The sequence below is a fragment of the Rissa tridactyla genome, chromosome 1, assembly GCF_028500815.1.
Source record: "Rissa tridactyla isolate bRisTri1 chromosome 1, bRisTri1.patW.cur.20221130, whole genome shotgun sequence".
NCBI lineage: Eukaryota > Metazoa > Chordata > Aves > Charadriiformes > Laridae > Rissa > Rissa tridactyla.
In genome coordinates, this window is record NC_071466.1 from 132,830,174 (window position 1) to 132,846,264 (window position 16,091).

General features: G+C 44.1%; 1 protein-coding gene across 3 annotated transcripts in view; it reads left to right on the forward strand.

Annotated features, from left to right (window-relative positions):
• The window catches only part of CASR (calcium sensing receptor), a 79,729-nt gene that overhangs the window by 60,493 nt on the left and 3,145 nt on the right, over positions 1–16,091 (forward strand). For all 3 annotated transcript variants that reach the window (XM_054188651.1, XM_054188653.1, XM_054188652.1), the window contains exons 5-6: positions 9,728–9,958; positions 13,853–13,976. In XM_054188651.1, coding sequence (XP_054044626.1) covers positions 9,728–9,958; positions 13,853–13,976 — 355 coding nt within the window. The remainder of the gene's footprint in view (positions 1–9,727; positions 9,959–13,852; positions 13,977–16,091) is intronic.

The following is a 16,091-nucleotide window of genomic DNA, read 5'->3' on the forward strand; positions in this document are numbered from 1 at the left end:
CTGTCAGCCTTTTAGATCCACTTTAAATTGCTCGGGCTGTTCTCTAATCTCTTTTTAAGGACCTTCTACCTCCAGTAATGTCACACTACGGCTTCAAAACAAGTGCCCTTGGGATAAGAATGTCCAGGGGTTTTTTTCTGATAGCAAGGGCAATAATATATCATTTATTTAGCTTTCCTGCTCCTCCTTACCTGTCTCTTTAGCTTTCTATCCTCTTTAGCTGACTCTTACAGCCTTATGTCATGATGATCTGGCAAACACGACACGTTTCAGTTTTAGTATGTTCAAGAAATTTCTTAATGTGTTGCCTGGTGATTTTTTCCTCTTTGTTCTCCATGTTTTTCTATGTTCTACTTTCCATTACTATACTACTTCTGTTTCTCAGCCTTGTTTCAATGGTCTGTGTTGGATTAGTGCTTTTAGAGCACACCATAATAAATACTGTTGTTTGAGCTTTATTTGTATGATGAGGATAGCAACATACCATTACCCCTCCATTACTGAGCTTTTATTTTAATGAACACAGCCAAAATTTCTGAACTGATAATGGGTTTATCATGCATGCAGTACAGTCATTCAGTCCTTTTCTCTATCTCATCCGTGGATTTTCTCCATTCTGTTGAGCGCAGAGACCTCCATCATCACTGGCCTATGCTTGTACATCACTGGGGCAGAAACTAGTCAGAAGCCTGTTGATTTTGTATACCATTATATTCCACACCTGGGGAATATAATGAAATAATATATTCCACACCTCCACACACATTCATTTTTCATTTCGCCACCATGATTTTTGTCCTGATTCCTAGGAATTGCATTAATGCTCACGGTATTTGTAAGGAGGGGAGAGATGCTGTCACTCCAGCCATTTTTCTCCAGAAGAAATCTACTACAGTCAGTAGATCAGATTAAGTCTGTTTGGGATAGCACTGAACTGGGACTGAGGCTAATCCAGATGCCTTAACTCCTGAAGTTACTTGTAGGAAGGATTCTTTTGGACTCTAGGGAACTAACAGTACAATATCATGCTTTGGATCGTACAAATATATTGGGGTACTATCATACGGTTGGATCTTAATTTAAAACAGAGAAAGGAGAAAATGTTAGAGGAAAAAATGCTTTTGTCATCTCTCTTCTTCTCCCCTGGAGTTAGTCAAACTCAAAAATTGCAGTTAATTGAAACAACAGTGTCCAAACAAGCATTTTGATGGACTCAAAATTAAGTGTTTCCGCTTTTTCCCATTAAAAAATTAATTACAATTGAAAATGGTACAGTGACCTAAAGGTCACATTTTTAAGTTTGACTTTAAAAAATACATTTGCACTGAATTTCAGTTGACTGGATTTCACATGATGTTTTCCTATGAAAATCTTTGTTTTCAGAAAATTCTATAGTTGAGATATATGCAGAGGTTGTTCCCACTCTGTTTATTTCCTCATATATCATGTGGATCCAGCCAAGGCCAAACACATGAAAACTTTCTTGCTATATTTTTTAGTCATGCCACACTTAGCAAAATCATTATCCTTTATCATAGCACACTTAAGCAATGCGCTGTTAGCCATCAGCTTTGCATCAAGCAGTATGAGCTCAGGACTTGCATTCTGTAGACAAGTGCGCTTAGAACAGCAGGTGTGCACATGGCCAGAATGAGCTCTGGAGGCCCTTCAGGAAACAAAATATTCTGGTCCCATCCTTACTGTGTCCTGTGACCTTCTAACTGATAGTTAAATCAGTCTGGAAAACCAGCCATGCAATGGCAAAATACTGTAAGATCATTTCTTGATTCCTTCAAGAACCTCTGTGACTCAGCAGACAGGTCTTTCTGAAGGTGTTTTGTAATGGTATTCAGATATCTGCAAACACCAGTAAATACCTAGTGGGATTTTCTAAAATATCTCAGTTAGACCTGACTTGTGCAGCCTCTGATGTGGAATCCACGATGTACATCTTGTCATGGCAGCTTCATGTCCTGTACTTTTATAGAGACCTGAATAAAGTCAGTCAGCTTCGCAGGGGTCTCTGCTTCTGTGAGAATATGTCACCCCTTTCCCACAAATCACTGTGTGTGTCATAAACAGTTAAATAATCCTGCACTTTCATTTTTCTTCAAGTGGAAGTCAGACTGGCTGTCTAAGAGCTATCATCACCACTTCTGGACCGCTCTAGTCTTTCTTTAATTTTATTCTTCTTTTCTGATCAAGTGACTAGAACTAAGTGCATTTTCCAGGGGAAACTGTATTACCAATGTACATATTGGCACTGTATTTTCAGTGTCATTTTCTTTCTTACTTTCATATTCTAATATTTTGTTTGCTCTTTCAACTGCATAACGCATTGAGTGTTTTTACTTAGCTGCCTGCAATAATGAATGGGTCTTTGTCTTGAGTAATTGGTTAATTTAGTTTTCAATAAAGATTGTGAATAGCATAATTATTACTCATAACATACGGCACGCTGTCATAAACATTTAGCCTTCAGTTGTGCTGTCCATTGACCTGCCTAGCTTTACAAGGATGTCATTCAGTTCTTAGCAAACCATAACAACTTTGAATGTTCTTGAGTTATTCTCAGCCTTTGTGTAGCTATTCTTGAGTCTTGAATGGAACTTTTTCTTTCACCCTGTTTTCAAGTCACTGGCAGATCTAGCATTTCACCAGAGCTGGGGTGTCCACCCCATCTTGCTAGAATTCCTTTGCAGTAATGTCAATGAATCTCTGGCTGAACTATTAGTGTTCTCTCTCTTTAACTCTTTGACACCAGCCCTGCTTCCAGAGTTTATCTTCCTTCATTCATCTGCACTGTTACCAACCTGACAGTTTCTCTCCTGGAGTACAGTCCAGTCCTTGTGCAGTAGGTGATGACTGGTCTTCATTATTTTAGCATGAAGTGCCCAGTATCCCATCTGCAGAGCAGGAACTCCTTGTGCATGGGGCTGGACACGTGTAACAAAAAGACATCGCATTTTGTTGTGAGGCATTTACAGTGAGAATCCCAGCTCTGTTCCTGGGTCCCTTTCAACTTCTCCAGCTGGGTTACAGCGGATAAACAGTATTAACAGTCACTTCTTCAGAGCAGAAAACCAATAGAAACCAGGCAGCTTAGGTGGAATGTCACAAGTGGTGCATGGTAATGAATCACATCCTTCTCTGGCTGAAGAACTCTGTTATCTTCTGAATGGCCTTCGGAAAAAGATGAGATTAACGGTGTTGGCATATCCTGGCATCTTGGTTTTAAAAAAACCATCAGCACTACATCTGGTCCCCTTCAGTGCACAATGAGCAGCAGGGAGGGGAGGAGAGATTATAGGGGGATAAGGAGGGTTCAGCTCCTGATGGCAAGAAGAATGCTTTGGGCAGAAGAGCTGGGTGTGTCTTCCCCTGCCTCTGGCTTCTGGAAACAGGTATTACTGTCTCAGGGAGCTCAGGTCAGTGCCTTCCTGCCAGATAGGTCTTGTGTGTCAGAACTGGTGCATGCTGTGATGACAGCACTGCCTTTGGGAGAGCCTAAGAGTTGGCCTCACATAAAAAACAGGCAGAACAAGATAATCCAAAGTAGGGAATGCAGCAGGAATTAAACATTGATACAGACAGTAAAAATTAGAGCTTTGCTAGCACGTAAATAAAGATTGACACATAGATAGATGGAAACGAAAGGAAGAAAGAAAAAACCCCAACCCTATTGCTTCAGGGAACGCTTCTCTTACAGTATTTTACAAGTGGCTCTTTCAGAACGGGCATGGGCATATTTCCTCCTGTACTTGACCACTGGCAGAAACCAAATCCTGTATGCCATGACCACTGGGCTAATGTGACAGCTGAGCTCTCGAGTCCTTAAGCCTCTTACAGCATTATGAAAATATCTTCTCCGGGTGCTTGACTAGGAATCCAAAACAAGAGGGGAGAACGGACCCTCGGCAATTCAGAATGAAAGAGAGGACTTGCTGTCTTCAGTACAGTCGCCAGCTTTTCATCTTCACATTGAGCCATGAAAAGTGAAATTGTTCACTGCTGTCAGGATGGGCACCCTGCCAAAGCAAAGGGAAAAACATTTGATACCTATTGGTCCAGAGCTGTTTTACAGTTCTGAATATAGCTAGATAGACAGAAATTAAAACTCGGTGTGGGAACTGTCAAGACAGAATTCCTTGCAACTACGTGTTAGGGGTGAGAATCGTTTGCCTTTTGTGGGGACAGACACGTGTAACGTGCCTGGGTTCAATTCCCTTGCAGGACCATTTGACCTAGTGAGGAAACATGTTAGTGAGGCAACTGCAGAAGGAAGCCAAAGATATTAAATCCTTGCTGGTATATGGACACTAGTTAAGGACCTGTCATAGTTGAGAGAGAGTAAAGGACAACTCACAGTAGATCTGGATACTGATGTTTATTTAAGAATTAAGAAGACTAAAGCTTTTAACCTGCTTAAGATCTTGCTCACTCTCCCCACTTTTGTTTAGTCCAGCTGCTATCAAATGTACAACCAGTAGATGCTGCTTGCAAGTAGCAGGCTTGTGCTCCAGACTAGAAAAGTTCAGTTTTGGACATTGATGCACACACACAATTACCTGCTGCCTGACAGCGTTTGCAATTTAAGTGGGTTTTTTTGCCTGCCGCTGGCACTACTAGTGACACAAAGTAAGTGTCTACTGCAGATCAAGAAAAGGTGGAGAAAGGGTAAGGAACCTGGCAAGGGAAACCAAAGGTATTAAGTGGTGTTTATTAAAAGCGAGACAGCATCCTTCAAATAGCTGAGTTATGTCCAGTGAGTAAAATTGGAAGGGTCTAAACTCTGGCAGGTTAAATGTAAAAATAAAATAAGGCAGGCCAAAAACCAGAATGAGGAACAGGCTGTAAATGGAGAAAAATCTCATCAATCCTTTTTTAAACACTTCAGCAGTCTCTTGAGCCATCGATTATCGCTTCAAAAGAAAAGGCGAGGCCATGGCAGAAGAAAAATGTGCTCTTTATGGACAAACTTGAGAATGTTCCTGAATTTATTTAATAATGGGGAACTTGTAGAGGATCTGTCTGATATTGAAGTGCCTGATATTGAAGTGGAAGAAGCTATGGGACACAAGAGCAAAATTAATCTTCCTACTTTGCTGTGAGTGAATGGTGTCCACCCAAGAGCTCTGCCAGAACTCACAGATGAAGTAGGAAAAAGAAAGGAAAAATAGAATATACTGAGGAGGAGACACCACGAATTTTGCAAAGACAGGCCCTACCTCAAACTTTCTGAAATTCTTTGAAAGTATTGGGACATAGGCAGATAAGGGAGATCCTATGCACAGTTTGTTCAGGCTTCTAAAAGGCTTCTGGTAGTCTGTCATCAAATTCAGTCCTCATGGATGAACAGTTGTTTGAAAGATAGTCAGCAGAGGATAAAAACAAATGGTCAGTTCTAACTAATCACAAATGAGATCTTCAAGTTTGATCAGGTCCTTAAGTGGACTCTTGAGGTCTGACTGAGTAGTAGTCAAAGGAGCAAATGTACTGTTAGGAATAGCCACGCTGGAAAAAGGGACAGAGAGGTAAACAGAGTGCCCTGGAGGCACTTCATTAACTCTTAGGCATCTCACTTCAATATCACGTACTGGTGTCAGAATTGATGAAGGAATCTGGGAAAGTTTGGAGAAGGGTCAATGGAACAGGACAAGAAGCAGCAAGTCAGATAGGGCTCATCAGCCTGGGAAAGAGTCGCTGAAGAAAGATCTGACAAAAGGTTTTTAAAATCCTGAGAGGCACGGAAAAGGTGACTAGTGAATGACAGTTCTTTGCCTCTTCCAGCATAAGCACAAAGAGCATCAAAAAAGATTAGTAGCTGCTCTGTTCCAACAGGCAAGAAAAGGTGCTTTTCTCATAAAATGCAGATCTCCTTGCTGTAGGAGGCTGTGGATGTGAAAAGTCTGCACAGGTGCAGAACACAAATGTGCAACGTCATGGAAGAAAAATCCACTGCAGGTTATCAAGTACAAAGACCTTTGGCCCAGGAAGTCACTGAGCTGCAAAATGTGTGAGAGTATTCTGGGAAAGTATCCCCTTCTACTCTTGTAGGCATTTGCTGTAGGCTGTTGTGTAGGCATTTGCTGTAGGCTCTTGTGTAGGCATTTGCTGTTGGCCACAGTCAGAAACAGGTCCCAGGGAGATGGGCTGCTGGTCTGACCTAGTACCACTGTATGTTATGTTTTTAGGATCCTTCCTTAAGAGTGGAAACCACATTACTCAGAATATCTAGCCTGGATAAAGCATGGGATGCTACGTGGCTGGGAATGGCCTTACCAGAAATAATGGTAGGGTGAAGTAGAAGGCAGCTTGCAAGTCCTTTCTGATAATAGGTGTTCTAATTAAAAGGCATTGTAATTCAATACGGAGCTTGTGACAGAGGGGGGAAAAAAGAAGGAAAAATTACGGAAATAAATATCTGAAGACAGCAGCTTGCACAATGCTCTCCCCACAGGCTTCCACCAGCTGCTGACAGTGTATTCAAGCCACGAGTTCAACACTTCTTTCATAAACTCTTGGTTCCAGGATATGATACGTGCACCCCTGACACGTGCTCTTGCCCTCACTGAAGCAGGGTCTTTTAAGTCTTTGTGGATTGAGTCCCGGGTATTTATGTTTCTATCTTTAGTTACAAAACACAGTGACACATTTTTAACTGTAAAGCCTTTAGCTAATCATTGATAGACTAGTGCCTATAAAAGAGTGCTGTAGCTATTCAGAGTCTACAACTTCCTCTTTTAAAGTTTAGTGCTTAGATATTCCTTGGCTCTTTAAATCATATTTTCCTCCTGTAGAGAGCAGAACTTGTATGATACACAGATATCATCCTGGGATTTTCTTACCATCTGAAACAGGAACATATCCTACAGTTACCATCAGAAATTTAGACCTGAAGGCAAACTTTGGTATTTGTTGGAAAGAGAAAATGGGGTTTGTTACTCCTGTTTTTCCTGTTGCACTTCCATTTGGGATTTTAAATAGGGCATGCATCTTTCCTGCATGAACTGATATACCTGTGCTCTCTTGCTCCACAGCTATGGCTGCATAGCTGAAGCTGCTATTCTGGGCCTGGGGAAAGACAACATTAAGTGCAGATCAGTGCTTTTATATTAATATTTACCCCACCAGATAGAGATATCAGCCCATACATGAAATGGTTTATAACCTGAATCCTCAGGTGTAGTGTGTGTGTGTGACCAAGGGAAAAATGCTGCTAAACTAATCCTACAAAACCCCACCAGTAGCCATGGGTACGTATTACTTTCTAAGAAGCCTAACGTCAGGAGGTAAGGCAAAGGAATAGACTAATCGAGTTGAATATTATGAAATTAAACAAAAAAAAATGCATCTGGGGAATCCAGAAATTTCTCCACCATTCGTCTCGTGGGCCATAAGACCAGCTGGCCTCCTGCCATTGCAGCTCACCAAAAGAGGCAGAACTTGAACTGAAGAATCTTCAATATGGCTTTTGCAAAATTGTCTCCTACTGTGTGTAGTAACTGTAATCAAAAGAAGTGCAAGGTCTGCACTCCTGTCCATACAGATAACAGTCAATCCAGCAGTGATATCCAGTCAGGATAACCTCGTGTCGTTTAGCAGAGTGCTGCAGTGCTGCATGAGAGCGTGATACCGAATTAGAGTGAGGAGAAACACGACATTCAGCTCAGCATGACAAGTCAAATCTGATCTGGATGTCAAAGCTCCAGGTGTCACCCTGTGGTAGGTGCTAGAGCCTGCAGAAGAACACGGTTCCCTGCTTGGGACCTACGCTGCTGGTGGACAGAGTTCCTGCTAACGTGTCCAGGATTGCAGTCCCACTGCAGACGAGGCCAAAGTGAGTTGATACAGTACAGACACCACTCTGGATCTGCAGGTCACCCATTCTGACCTCAGAGCTGCCTCTGCCCTGTTCTCTCTCTATTCCCTGCTGGAGCTGGGCAAGTAGCATCTTCCTGGGTGCCACTCAAGGACGAGAGGGAGGAGAGGAAAGCAGTCTCCTCTTTTCCTCCCCACAACAGGCAATGCCCCAGCTCTCCACAGCAATGTGCCAGAGCAGGGCACCTTCTTTTGCCATATCCATCAGAAGGTGAGATCTTCTAGGGAAAAGTGCTGGCTCTTCAGTGAGGTCATCGCAGCTGCACACCTTATGGAGGAGCTGGTCTACAGAGGAGGGCCAGCAGGGCTGAGAAAGACAGAAAAAAATCCTGCCTCCGCCATCTCACCCGTTATTCAAAGACTGAATACTGTGGCAATATTTTGATGTACTTCCATCAACATCACACAAAGCTGAAAAGGTATTGTCAGGCACGTCCTGCGTAGTACTACTGTGATTTTTCCAGACTCTCTCAGGCTGGCATTGATATAGGCAGTGAAAGGAGGGTATCTCTGTAGCTCTGGGGATTTTAGCTTGAGATAGGAGGATCCCGAAAGGAAACAGAGAAAAATGAGACAATTTATGAAAGTGACAGGAATTAATGAAATGATTTTGTTCCCCTGTCCCTGTGTTTCCAGGTGAAAAGGCTTCATCAAAACAATATTGTCTGTTCTATGTCTATGGGATGAGGAGGGCTCTGCCTGCCCAGACAAATTGATTGCATTTTGTTTTTTCTTACATTTTGCCATCCAGGATTGTATGTTTGGGCACCCATAGGTGACAGAGAGAGAGAACTGGGAGTACAAGCTGTCACAGGTGCTAGAACCACAGCAACAAGTCCTGCAGTGGTCTAGGGACAGCTGACAGCCAGGTGCTCTCAGAGTCACCTCAGCTTTCCATAGGTGAGCTCTACAGAGAAACTAACTAAGAACATCCATTAAATGAGGGAGAAAAAAAAAATCTGATAAGTGCATAAACCAGCAACTAACTTTTGAAGAAAAATATGATGTGGATGAATTGTGTCACAGTTGCCGGTATCGTCTTTCTTTCATGCTGCAGTTTCTTTGGTCTGCCTGTCAGGCTATCTCGATCATGGATTTTGCAACTGCAGTTGTCCCTGGGATTAACTGCTCTTGTCCGCATATGAGAGTTTAAGGCAGGAGGTGAAAGTTACAGGAGCAAACATGTGGGGACAGGCAGAATGTGATTACTTGAAACTACGCAACCAGGAGACAGGAGCCAAAAAAAAAAAAAGTGGTATGAATTCTCCAGGCCTGCCATGTGGTGAATGAGCTTGATTTGTTGTTTTTTACTGAAGTGCATTTGGCTTGGGGTTTTTCAATCAAAAGTCAAGTTTGAATTGTTTCTCATCCATTACCATTTCTGAGTGATTGATCATTCAGAGATGAGTGATGCCATCTGAGAGCATTTATGCAGAATGGTTGCAAGAATATGGGCTAAGAGGGATGCGTGGGTGACCGAAACACTCCAGTGGCTGCTGCCAGTTCTCTGCCCCGAAGGACAGCTGTGGGCTTGCAGAGGTGGCTGGAAGCAATGCTAAAAAACTGATGGGGTAGCAACCAGTAAGCAAAGTGTTACTGATGGGTGCCGTCCACTCTGAGGGCCATGATACCTTGTGCTGTCCATGAGGTTTGTATAGGCTCTGTGTGGGCGTGTGATGTCTATAAGAGAAAGCCTGCTACTGTTGTGATTAAGTGCTTTTTAAGACATTAAAGACTGTAATAAGGTGGTTATTTCCAGTTTTGTGCCCATAGCAGATGTGTGCTGTGGTAGGGTAGTGACACGCAGGCATTCATGCTCTCTGTCTCTGTCTGTCTCTCTCTCTAGGTTCTCAAGCACCTGCGCCACTTAAATTTCACCAATAACATGGGGGAGCAAGTAGATTTTGATGAGTTTGGGGACCTGGTAGGGAATTACTCAATAATCAATTGGCATCTCTCTCCGGAGGATGGCTCAGTCGTTTTTGAGGAGGTTGGGCACTACAACGTTTATGCCAAGAAAGGGGAGAGGCTCTTTATCAATGAAAACAAGATCCTGTGGAGTGGATTCTCTAAGGAGGTAAGTGCTTAAATCCTCACAGTAACGTTTTCCAAGTTTCCACAAGCTGAAATTTCAACTAACCCTACACACTCCTGTATTATGGCTCTGTGCTTCGTTACAAGACCCATTCATCTTACTGTATACATGGTTTCTGTCCTAGTCTTTCACACCCTTATTGCACAATTCTGGAAACAACGGGCAGCTGCTTCTCCCCTCCTACACGTTTGATGAGCCTCAGTATTAATGTTTTAATGCCTTTTTTCTGGACCAAGGAGTTAGCTTGGGATTTTGTAATGCTGTTTTACACAAGGATGAGAAATTCATTGCCCAAGTCTGGTTGTTCTCCTGAGTGCAGCCATCTCCTCCACTCCCAGTCCCTATGTATCAAGAAGTGTCTCCTCGTGCCACTGCGAGCGTTTCTGCTGGCTTTACTTTCCAAGTCCCAGAGCCTTTCACACGCCCTTGCCTTGCAAACCAAAAAGAATAAGCCCGGTGAATATTCACAGGTTAATTCGGACATGGTGCTCAAATACTGGGAGATGCCAGTACCTGCTACCTTTTTTTAATCTACCAGAAGGTGTTTGTGCAGTCTTAAAAGTAGCCATTGACTTTAGTCATCCCTAAGTCCTTCTCCACTTTCTTACATATGCTAGATCTTTTCAGCACAACTGTATCGTCACTAGCAGCCAGGGCTGTGTCTCCCCTGTGTGATAGGAACGTGGCGCAGAGATCTCTGGACAAGAGCCAGGTTGATCTGCTGTCATAGCTGGCAGCAGCCCACTCCAGCCAAGACAGAGACCCGGCTCCCAGACAGGATACTGAGCGGGCATCTGGCTTGTGCTCTGCGAGGTGACACGGGGAGCATTAGCTTAGAAATGCTGCTGCCAGTCCTTGCTGCAACGTTTAGGTGTGTTAAATCAGCACCTAATTAATGAACAAGGCAATTCACTTCCAAGTGATTATTCACATCGGCTGACAGATCAGGTAACTGCTTCTGCAGTAGCTACACTTGCCTAACACGCTTACACCATCAGTTAAGCCTTACCTTTACTCCAGATACCCCAGCTTCACTTACGGCTTAAATCCAGAGCGCTCTGAAGGAGGTGTGGGTCAGGCAGAGCCTGCTGCAGCAGAAATATTGAGCCCAGGCTTTTCTAAGCCCGGCTGGAGACCCTGAGCCCAAACTACAAGTGGAATTAAAAAACCCTGATACTCTAACCCCTTCTTCTAATCATTGCAAATGCCACAGATACCTCTTCCAACAGGCAGAATTATTAATTTTTTTTAGCTTAAACTAAGTAATTTTGTTCTTTTGGTCTCAATTCCTCCAACACTGCAATTTTTATATTTATTCTCTGTCCTAAACTATTAGAAATGTGACTGACACTCATCACTGAGTGTCATGGCAGGGCGTGTAAATTGTGTGCCAGTGAAGGGGTTTGTAATCTCTGTGGCTGTTGCAGCTTTTTTCCCAGTTTATAGAGTTTGAATTTCTTACAGAGAAAAGTCTCTGCTCAAAGAGTGTAGCCAGTACTTCACTCATTGAAGCCTTCTATGCCTCCGTCATCCTCAAAAATGATTAAATGTAGTTAATTTTAACACAGGAACTTCAGCATTGGCCAGACTTGCACAAGAACAAGTTAAAGAGTAGGTAAGATAGATAGATTCATTTTGGCAGAACTTGATGAAATTCCCCACAGGAAACTTAACAAGGCAGCCAAAGCAATCTCAAAAGTACTAGCAATTCATCTTTGGGAAATGTGGAGGATGGGTGATGTCTCAAAGGATTAGAGGAGAATAGCTGTAATACCTATTTTTAAAAAGAGATATAGGAGAGCCAAGGGAATTACATACAATTGAGCTGAGCTTCAGTAACCTAAAAGACTTGATAAAAAAAATATTAAACAGTTTATAAACACTTAGAGGATAATAAACTGATAAGAAAAAGCCAACATGGATTTGTCGAGATGAAATCATGCCAAACCAATTTAATTTTCCTCCTTGGAAGCTCAATCAGTTTAGTAGATAATGGGCCAGCAGTGCATGACTTCACTCGGGCCTTTGATGCAGCCCTGTACGAAATCATCAGTGACAGCCTACCCACTCTTTCCCAAAGAGTGTCTAGACTGATGAAGTCCTCTTGGTGGGTGCACAACCTGCTGAAAGACTGTCCCAAGGGACAGGTATTAACAGCACACTGTATCGATAGCAATAGATATTAACAGCAAGGAGTGCTTCAAGTGGGGAGCTGCAGGGATTTGCCCTGGATGTGTGTCGGTCCAATTCATTACACAATCCTGATTAAAAGCTTACAAACAGTGTTTCCAAACTGTGCTGCAGCTGTACTTCAGAGTGATAGCCAATGGCGACTGCTCTCAGCTGCAGACGAATACCAGAGTTACAAAATGAGCATCTCCACGTAGGAGCTGCCACTCCAAAGGGCTTGCTTACCCTGTGGCTGAGGTCAATGCCTGCACACAGGCAATTTCCAAACCATACCCTGGACTCACTGCCTAAATGCATCCACACAGGAGTTTCCTGGAGATCAGCAGGTTAGCAGCACTTGGGCAAACTAGCAGCAAGCTTCCAAAAAGGTGAATGGAGGCTTCCAGCCAGAGCAGCCCTTAAGTATGTGCAGAACATGGTACTTTGCTGGCAGTGGAAATGGTGAGTTTAACTCTCCTGAGCTGAGAAAGCCATGTTCTGTGCCAGCTCTCTTTCCTTAATTTAGTCAGGAAAAGAAAAGGTGAGCTCAACCTCAAGTTGTGCTTCTGTGTAAAAAACGCCCAGGTTTCCACTCATTATGCTGAACCCCTTGTCGTCAGTGTGCATTAGGCATGCAGCGAGCGTGCCCGTGCGACCACTTGCTGCTAGGATGTGTCTGTGCCCCAGGTGGGCTCACACACAGCATAAATGCGCAGCCAGCTGGTGACACGGTGACACAGCTCGTCATTTGCAGCAGCAGAAGTCTGGAAGCCTTTGGATCTGCATATAGCTGCTGATTTGCATCTTTAGATGCTCAGTGTTCTCAAAACAGGGCCTTTCTTTCTTTCATATGAAAACTCCTCTTGTTTAGTTAATTTACCTTTTTTGTTTCTGGGTTGGAGAGGGTCTACAGGAGAACAGGAAGAAGTGGGTTTTAAGAAACTGTTTTAATGTCCATAAATCATTAGCAATCAATATGCAATATATGGGATTGGGGATCAGCAGCCAGAGCCCATCATCTCCAAGGCTGACTCAAATTCCCGCCAGTAGAATCATAGAATACCAGGGTGGAGGGGACCTCAAGGATGATGTGGTCCAGCCTTCTTTGGCAAAGGCACAGTATAGACAAGATGGCCCAGCACCCTGTCCAGCTGAATCAGTGGGGAATCCACCACCTCCCTGGGGAGATTATTCCAATGGCTGATTGTTCTCATTGTGAAAATTTTTCCTCTTGTGTCCAATCAGAATATCCCCAGGAGTAGCTTGTATCCATTGCCCCTCCCCTTTTCCATGTGACTCCTTGTAAAAAGGGAGTCTCCATCTTCTTTGTAGCCACCCTTTAAATACTGGAACAAGAGAGATTCATTGTCTTTTCTTTTAACCATGTATTGACTGTTTTCTGGTATGTGTATCATGGGTCACATGTGTGTTCGCAGTGCCCACAACACAGTAGAGATTACAAAGATCTGCTGATCTTCCCTACCATCCCTCGATGTGTTCTTTCAAACAAATGTCACTGCTGTGGGCTGGGGAACAACTATTACGCAACATGTGTCTGTTCTGTGGAGGGAAGAGGTGAGCTTCTGAGACTCTCTATGCAGCATGCTACTCAAGCAATAACACCCTTGTACGCCCAAGGTCCTGCTGTAGGAAGGCTGTATGTGGGGCATTGCCACCATTAACCCTCTTCGGGTTTTCTTCTTGCAGGTGCCTTTCTCTAACTGCAGCAGGGACTGCCTCCCGGGCACCAGGAAGGGCATTATTGAGGGAGAGCCCACCTGCTGCTTTGAGTGCGTGGACTGCCCCGACGGAGAGTACAGTGATGAAACAGGTAATACCCGCAGAGCTGCGTTGAGGTTTGCAGGGGAACCCTCTGGGCATCACCTGCAGCTGTGCTGAAGTCGCTTCCCTACAGCGCTGAGCTGGAGGCTGCCTTGCCGCCAGGCTTCACAGAAAGTCTGGAGGGGCTTCTGAAAAAGCTTACAGGAGTTGAGTCCTGTGGTCCTCAGGTCCTGTCTTTTGCTAAGCCTACTTGTCCCTTCTGCTCTGAGTTAGGAAAATTAAGGCAGAGAACTTGAAAAAGGACTTGCTATATATAGGAAGTGTCCCATGCATCCACAAGCAAACTCCACTGCACTGTAGCACTGTAGCTTTTGTCCTCCAAAAACCTGGAGGAAAGACACGCTCCCTACCCTGATCCTAAATTCTGTAGTTATCAGTCTGCCTCCATCTTTTCCACATGTTGTCAGCGTTTTATTTCATGCTTTTCAAAGAAATAAAGTCCATTCCATCCCTGACTTCACAAGCAGAGAGGAATATTTCCCTTTATGGGGTCACCAGACACAGCTTTTGTTGAGCACTGGCACTGCAAGAGACCAGAATCTCTGGGTTCTAACAAACACCCATGGACATCTTTTTTGTTGGTTTCAGTGGGAGCATGGGTCGAGCCACTCAGGTTCTGCAGTAGAGGTGAAAGGTAACCTCAGTTTTAGAACTGGTTGAAAAATTCTGAATTTCCAATGCCATTAGTGCTCCCTCAGTGTTGGGCATCCGCAGGGTAATGAGTGCAAGTAAATCCTTTCAGAACAGCAGTCCCCTCCGTGCTGCAGAGCGCTCAGGATCTCCTCACACCCTCTCCAGCAGCACTGGTTCCAGGACACACTGCAGACCTTGGCCGAGATGAAAACTTCAGTAAGCTGTTTGCAAAACTGAGCAAGTGTTCTCCTTTGTGAGAGTCTAATTTGCATCCTATCAGACGGGAATGATAATTTTTTAGCATAAAGATATAGTGCTAGAAGATGCTTGGGGATAGCATTTCCAAATTAAATAGAAGCAATTCTGGTCATGTGTAATAGGGGTCTTTTGGTGTTTTTCACATTCTTTTGGGAGCTAGCACTGGTGTGCTGGTGAAACTTGTGGGGCTGAGGGGGCGACTGCCTTCTGACTTCACAGTTTCCTGCTGCTATTTCAGATGAAAGCAGTGCTCTTTATTTCCTGCGCTTGCCAGTTTTATAGGCGTAGAGAGCAGTTTTACAACCAGTCTCATGGAGCTGAGACAGCAATGGTACAGAATGAGACAATCTGTCGCGTCCTCTCCCAGCTGTTTGCTCCCACCCTTTGTCTCAGAGCAGTGCTGGTGCTCGGGTGACCACAGAGCGAGTTGGATCAGGTCTCTGGTCTTCTCAAGAACAAACTCTTGGCAGGTTGGGTTTCCAGCTAGAAGGAGAAGCTGCATGACCTATAGTGCTAACACAAAGGAGGGGGCAGGAATGAGCAGCCTTGGGGGAGGAGAGAGATCTGGTTCACTCCCTTCAGTGGCAGCATGGCCTCTTAAATCAGCTCCAGACAACGGTGAAAGCGTATCTTTAGGATGCCCCTGTCTCTGGTAGAGGTGGTTGGGTTCCCTGCTGTGTGAAGTTAGCTCTGCCTTGCCTGCAGTTTGGAACAGGCCTTCAGGTAAAGGGCACAAGAAGAACAAAAATGATTGGCTGAATGGATGTAAATGCAATGACATGTGGTGATGGGAGTTTCTGACCGAGCTTTTGCATTGAGTGGAAGTTTTTCACATGAACAGCTTAGGTGAGGCAACCAGTCATTAGGAAAGCAGTATCATAGCAGGTCACGGATGCTCCCTCCAACCATACCTCCAAAACAAGAGAGTTTGAAATCCTCTGCCCTCCTTAGCTGGGCATTCCTGGCTTTCTCATTGGCATCAAGCTCTGGATCTGGGAGCTATGCTCTGAGTCTCTTTGCTCAGGTGCAAAGCTCAGAGGGAGGTTGCTACTAAAGAAGGTTTCTGAATGTTCCCAGAACTTGCTGCAGCCCATTGCTACCCAGCTGGGATCCCAAAGGCTGAGGTAGGTTGTGACTTCCAACTCACTGCTTTCAACCCCTTTCTGCTGCCATCAAGGGAGTCATGACCCTCCCCAGTGGTGCACAAGACCCA